The sequence below is a fragment of the Pocillopora damicornis genome, chromosome 1 (genome assembly GCF_964200805.1).
Source record: "Pocillopora damicornis chromosome 1, jaPocDami1.2, whole genome shotgun sequence".
Classification (NCBI taxonomy): domain Eukaryota; kingdom Metazoa; phylum Cnidaria; class Anthozoa; order Scleractinia; family Pocilloporidae; genus Pocillopora; species Pocillopora damicornis.
The window spans coordinates 2,758,557-2,765,136 of record NC_142670.1 but is presented as its reverse complement, the minus strand read 5'-3'; the positions used below and the strand labels follow the sequence as shown (position 1 = coordinate 2,765,136).

Genomic DNA, 6,580 nt, shown 5'->3' with positions numbered 1-6,580 from the left:
TTTCCCACGTTTCAGGAAGTTTGTTTGTGTGTGTCTTTAAGATATTTCCTTTGTTATGATTGGTCTTTATGATTAGGCACGGAACCGATGTGCGCAGCAAGCATTAATTACAAAAACATGGTTTTAAAAGTTGCTGAATTTTATTAGAAATTATTTTCCTTTCACGAGGCTTATTTTAATACTATACGACCTGCACAGCTTAGAGATATATCACCGTTACTTTCCCAGACGAATTTTTACCACGACTAAAAAGTTTTACCCTAAATGATTGCTCTTCGAACATTCCACAAAACACCATTTTGACTCCTTTTCGAAACTCAGGAATACGAATGTAATAGATGGAAGGCGTCAGTGCAGTACGAAGGAAGGTGAATGCGACGCACAACCGAAAGGCTGCGAAAAACCAATAATGTTGTGCACAATTTGAGCAGTAAACCTCGTACAATAGTAAATTCCAAAATGGCAACAAAGAAATGGCAAAAAGGAATATCACAAATATAAACGCGCTCGACAGGAGTATTTGTTTTTTGAGTCTTGTTCTGCATCTTGATTTTTTTCCAGAGGAACTATCACAGGGGTCTTGTTCCGCATATAGGCCATTAAATCTCCTCAACGCTTTGTAAAGCAGTGCTGTTAATGTAATCGTGGCGGCGAGTGGAACAACCACGTTGAAATGTAAATCTAACTTTCGTATCCACCGCTGAGCGGCAGCTATCTCGAAAATTGAAAAGCCCACAGAGTAGACGACAATGCTTGCCAAACCTATCAGAGTATTTTTCATTTTATCTGCACGAGGATGGAAAACTGGATGAGAAATATTTCCCAGTCTCTCCACCGAAAATGCGAGCATAACATAGTTTTCTGTGCGGATCAACAATGAGAAGGATATTCTTGAAAAAGCGCTCATAGAGTGAGCGGTATCTTCGATATCCTGTGCGCATGTTATGTAGCTTTCTGCTGCCGCTGTACTGACTACGCTTCCAAACAGCAGATGCAGAATAGCCAGGCTTGTGACATAAAGTGAAGTTGTTGACTTCAGTGATTTAGTTCGGTCTTTGTACAACACAATCAGAAGACAACTATTCAGTACCACTGCCATAAGAGAAAATAACAACATCAATACTGCGCCTGAAATGCATACGGATGACTGGAAGTCACTTGCCATGTTGTCCAGTTCCGCTTCCGGTAGACCGTTTGGTTTCCAGCGGTATGGTTATCTTTAGGTCTGTACAGCGTACAAAATTATCCACCCTCTGTAAAGATATACCAATAAATTATGCATTTCCCCTTTGAACTCAAAGTTAGCTAGCTCGGTAATGATTTTGAAATAATTTCTGGCGAGAAACAAACGATTAGAGATAATGGCCTTGGGCAAAAATTTTTTGTTATTTTGGTAAAATTCCATGAATTCTTTTATTGCTCGAATTTATAATTCTTTGTAAAGACGGCGGGTATCGAGTTTCTGCACCAATCACAGAGCGAAGTTTAATTGAAAATCGCCTTATACGGAATAAATCGAGGTGACATTTGGGAAATAGCGATGATTAGAAAAACCAGGGATAGGCTCATTTAGTTTTTGAAAACAAATAGGAATGCAAATTTTACTTGATTAACGCCCGCCGTTGTTGTTTGCAAATTTCGGGGTAAAATCACTTGTAGGATGCATTGATGTGGATCCAGTCTCCCCCTCTCAAGTCTCCTTAATCATCGACATGAAATGTGTTAATGAAACTCTTCCGGTTGCGACTTTTTCAATTTACTCTGTTTGCCATGTTTTGGATGAATTTAATCGGGAAATTGGAGGAAATTTGCAGAACATCCTAATTCATTTAAAACCGGAATGAAACATAAAGCCAGTTCCAAAGTAGTCTTTTTTTAACATACAATACTCATGGTGTATTTTACCTCAAAATACTGAACGGATAGTTATTAGAATTAGGAAAATTATTCTACCTCGGGAACACTTTCCGTTGCAAGGAAATTCGATGATTCAAATGACTTAGTACTAAAACAAAACAAAACAAAACTTCATCTCTTACCAACATTTTTAACGACAAAATCATTTTGTTATGACTTTTCTTGTACCGTTTTTCCAACTTCAAAACTACACTCATACATATTTTAACTGCCTTTTAATTTGGCTACCTAGTCCCACACTGATCAGATGTGATCATTTCTAGTGTGAAAATTCATTAAAACAAACAACACCAGGAAAAAAATTTTTTTCGAAAATTGGGTTGAATATCTTGCTTTTATAATACATACTCTCTTTGGTTGTTTTAATGTTTCCCGTATACCATCTTTTTTTTTTTGGTGGTCAGACAGACGGTGGATTTTAATTGAATAGCCTTACGGCATGAGATCAATTTTTTTTTGTAAAACGAGGTGGTAAAAAAATAAACAATACGTTTTGGATCTGAAATAAATTATTAAGTGATTACCAGGCTGCAGTAAACCACTCTCTGAGCTTAGGGGTTTCCAATTATGAAAATTTAAAAACAAAAACCACAATTCCATAAACGAGGTGAATGAAAGGTAAATGTCATTAGAAAAAAGTAATAACTTTAACCCTTTGTATACCAAGGGGGGTGGTATTTATTTGTCACAAAAATGAGTACATTATACAAGAATGCTTGTCAAGCCTGCTCTTTACAACAAAACCCTATAAAACTATATATATTTGGGAAGTGCATTAAAAATTTACTTTCACAACAATTATAGAAATTGACACATGTCAAAATTGTGACGTCACAATAAGCATAATTTGCATAATTATGCAAGTTTCTAAAGGAACTTTGAAATCACCAGCTCTAAACAAACAATTCCAACTTTTGGTTTCTTACTTGAAATTCTAATCACCTTTTAACACAATTTCAAAAGGTAAGAAATATTAATTAGGGCAATAACCCTCCTTTTAGAGAATTTAAGACAGATTAATAATTGCCTTTCATAAAGTAAAAATTGAGTAAAATATAAATGAAATAAGAAATATTCAAAAGATGCAAACAGTTTCTTTATCGGTTATATAGCCAATAGTTATGTACCACACTTGCACAAAACTATGCTCTCACATTAACCAAGAGTTAATTTCTTTGGCTGCAAGGGAGGAAATTGGCACCATCTATCTATCTATCTATCTATCTATCTATCTTAATGATCTTCTTCTTCCTCTTTGATATGGCCTCCCTCTTCCTTCTTTTAGCCGACGGGGACCATTTCGACTTTCATCATCATAGTAAAAGTCTCGCAACGTGTGGTACCTTTGAAAACAAGGCTCAGGGCACATTCTAACACCACAAATTGCACAGCTGTATATTGTTTTCACTTTCTGGATATGGACCTTGCAAGTTAGTCTTGTTTCATTGCTCACAAGGTAATGGAAATGATCCCGGTTGAATCTTATGTCAGGGATAGCAACAGGAGTTTCCACAAATCCCGTGTCTCTTCGAAAGCACTTGCCTTGAACTAATGTGCTGACCAGCTCCTTTCTGAACTGCAGTGCTCTTAGACTGGAATGATTCTGGGATTTGGTGTGGAGAATGTGTGCATTTGATACACACACCTCTATCAAATAAAAAAACACTTTGTAATACCAGACTGACCCCTTCATAAGTCTGGCATATGCGACAGTTCGCTGGTCAGACACATCTACACCACCCATATAGGTGTTGTAGAGGTCAATAACACCTGGTCTAGAAAATTGCTTCTTCTCCCACTTCCCATTTACTTTTACTGACCGCTGAACTGGGCTCGAGTCCATTGTACTGGTGGGAAGGGTAGCTAACACACTAACTGGCTTCCTGTCACGCCATGTCACGCAAGTCAAATTTCCCTTTTGCCTGTACAAACACTCTCCTCTTTTAAGATCTTTCACTGCTTTTTCCTTCACACCACAAATCTCTCTTGGTAAGGCTACCCTGTTGGCCCGAACTGTGCCACATGCAAGGGTTTTTCTTTCTTCTAACTCTTCAAACAAAGCAACAGAAGTATAATAATTGTCCATGAAGGCATAAAATCCCTTATCTAGATAAGGTTGCAACACAGACATAACTGCCTTCCTTCCTAAGTCTTTCTGAACTTCATTATTCTCCTTGCCAGTATAAATCTTGCTGTTCAACACATAGCCACTGGTGGATTCTGCAAGTGTGAAAGCCTTTATTCCAAATCTTCCTGGCTTTATAGGGATAAACTGTCTGAAATGCACTTTGCCTTTGAACTTAATTAAAGTCTCATCTATGGCAAGTTGCCGCTCAGGGGTGTACACTTCCTGAAACCTTGCTATGACCAAATCTAGGAAAGGCTGGATTTTGTACAGCTTATTGTAGTCTGCGGAGTCGCGTGGGGGAGCAAGGGTGTTGTCAGCAAAGTGCAGATACCGCAAAATTTGTAGGAATCGAGTTCGGGACATCACGGATGGGAAGAAAGGAGAACTTAGGACAGGATCAGTACTCCAGTAAGAACTAAGGTTCGGTTTAGTAACCAGCCCCATATTTAGGTACAGACTAATCCAGGCCTTCATTTCACTTTCTGTGACTGGATACCAAACAGAGCTTTCTGTTGGCCCTCTCTTCTGTTCTGCATATAAATTAGTCTGACTAACTAACAACTGCCATACCTCTTGTGTGAAAAACAGCTCCAAAAAATCCAAACACGATTTCAGATTTCTTGTAGTGACATTTATTTCAGGTTCTTCACTAAACTCAATATCTACTCTGCGTCCAATTTCTCTAGACCAATCTTCCTCATCCAATTCCACTTCGTTGTCAGTGTGATCTTCCTCTTCCAACTCTTCGCTAGAATCGTCAGAGCTTGATTCCGATGCACCAGAGTAAAATTCCTCATCAGAGGCTCGATGCTCGATGAAATTCGCTAAAGGCAAGTCTTCTTCGTCGATAAATTGAATTTCAACATTGTTTTGATCGTCGAAATGTAGTTCAGCATCACCTTCAAGAGCCGCCATTTTTAAATCTCCCCGTTCAAAACGTCCAAATCACAAAAAGCCTCAAAATTCGCCCAAAAACAAGCTCGATGGAAGAAATCCTCGAAAAAACTAATTAACGACTTTATGTAATTTACATTGAAATGTAGTATTAGTTTCCAGCCCCTCAAAGTGCTCTTTTCAGGCCGCCCGAATGGGGTCTGTATTTAAGTGGCCATATATGGCCACTTGGTACGCAAAGGGTTAAAGATCTATAGTTTTGAAGCAAGAATTGAAGAAAGTATGGTAAAGGATAAATGATAAAATGACTCTCTATATCTTCTGTTATGTGTTTCTTTTCTTTCTCTACAATGAGAATTTATCGTAAATATTTTTACTGTAATCCGCCTGGTTTTATGTTGTAATGTTTGTCTACTCTGATAAACTTCAACGTTTTGTCAATGAAAGTCAGCTCTCTGTTACCAGATATGACTCCAAAATTGGTGGTCTTCCCAGCTTTTTTAACGCCATAACAAAGAGAAATTGTTTAACTTAACAGGTCACAAAGTGGTCTTAACCGACCGCTGAAAAAAATAAAATTCCCAGCTCTCTTGAAACTATGACAATGGTTGGTTGTATGGAAGAATTTCGCTTTATCATACTAAAAGCATCGGTTTCCCTTTTCCTGGAAAATTTCTTATTGTCCGAAACAATGACCTGATTATTTCAAATCGCACGAAAATTTCTACATATGCCTTCTACGAGAAAAAGCGACCTAATTTTCGATAGACAATCGTTCAGTTTCTGTGATATCCGCTTGGGCTAATAGTAGCGACTTCAAGCTTAATTTCAACATATCATTTCAATACGCCAACTCTTGATTAAACTTACAAATACGTTTTAGATAAAATATAAAAATGAATGAACCTTACCTGAAATTCGTCCGGCTGCGACAATTATAAGACAGCGAGTTGAAGTTCAAAAAACAGATGGATAGAACAAAACTAATTTTCTCATCTAGCATGAGAACCCAATTACTTTGCTCGTAATGCCGCAAGACCTGCAAATATTTTAACTTTATATGGTTAATCAACCACATGAATTAAAGCAAAAAACCCAAAAAGTAATGTTTGCTGTCGCAAAGCTCAACAAACACTGGGCAAAACAACAAACAATAAAAGATGAAATAAGTACTGTTCAATATTCATGTAAATTAAACCAGAAACATATTCATATTAAAAAAATAATTTGCCACAGGCGAGTGGTAGACAAAACGAAACACAAGATAAATGGAAGACATCATATTTTAATAATTTAACAAGGTAAAATTTGAATTAACCGGGTTGTTAATTCGACGGCATCATTCCTGCCTTCGAAGTCAATATTATGCGGGCCTAAAACACACACTCTTATCTCCTGATGGATCGATGACAGTTATATCTGTTCGGGTGCACGTAAATGAACAGATGACATATTTACGCTAGTTTCCGGTGGACATAATATTTTTTTTCCCAATTAACGACTACCTATAAAAGTGGACCCTCATTAGTTTTGAGTTGTTTACAATTTTTTCAAACACCCATTTTCATATCCCCGTTAAGAAAACTTTAGCTTGATGAAGCTATTTTCGTGTCGTGAATCACTTGCATCTGTTGAGTAAAA

General features: G+C 37.3%; 1 protein-coding gene across 1 annotated transcript; it reads right to left on the bottom strand.

The window, feature by feature from the left end:
* Positions 1-118: 118 nt before the first annotated feature.
* Positions 119-6,120, bottom strand: LOC113669803 (uncharacterized). Its single transcript, XM_027185879.2, has 2 exons — positions 5,851-6,120; positions 119-1,253 (listed from the first exon to the last, which is right to left on the bottom strand). Exon 2 carries the CDS (start codon positions 1,163-1,165, stop codon positions 200-202), a length of 966 nt encoding a protein of 321 aa, XP_027041680.2. The 5' UTR covers positions 1,166-1,253; positions 5,851-6,120; the 3' UTR covers positions 119-199.
* Positions 6,121-6,580: the final 460 nt, after the last annotated feature.

Excerpts from the sequence above, each read along its gene's own strand:
- LOC113669803 (XM_027185879.2), bottom strand. The coding sequence starts at position 1,165 with ATGGCAAGTGACTTCCAGTCATCCGTATGCATTTCAGGCGCAGTATTG.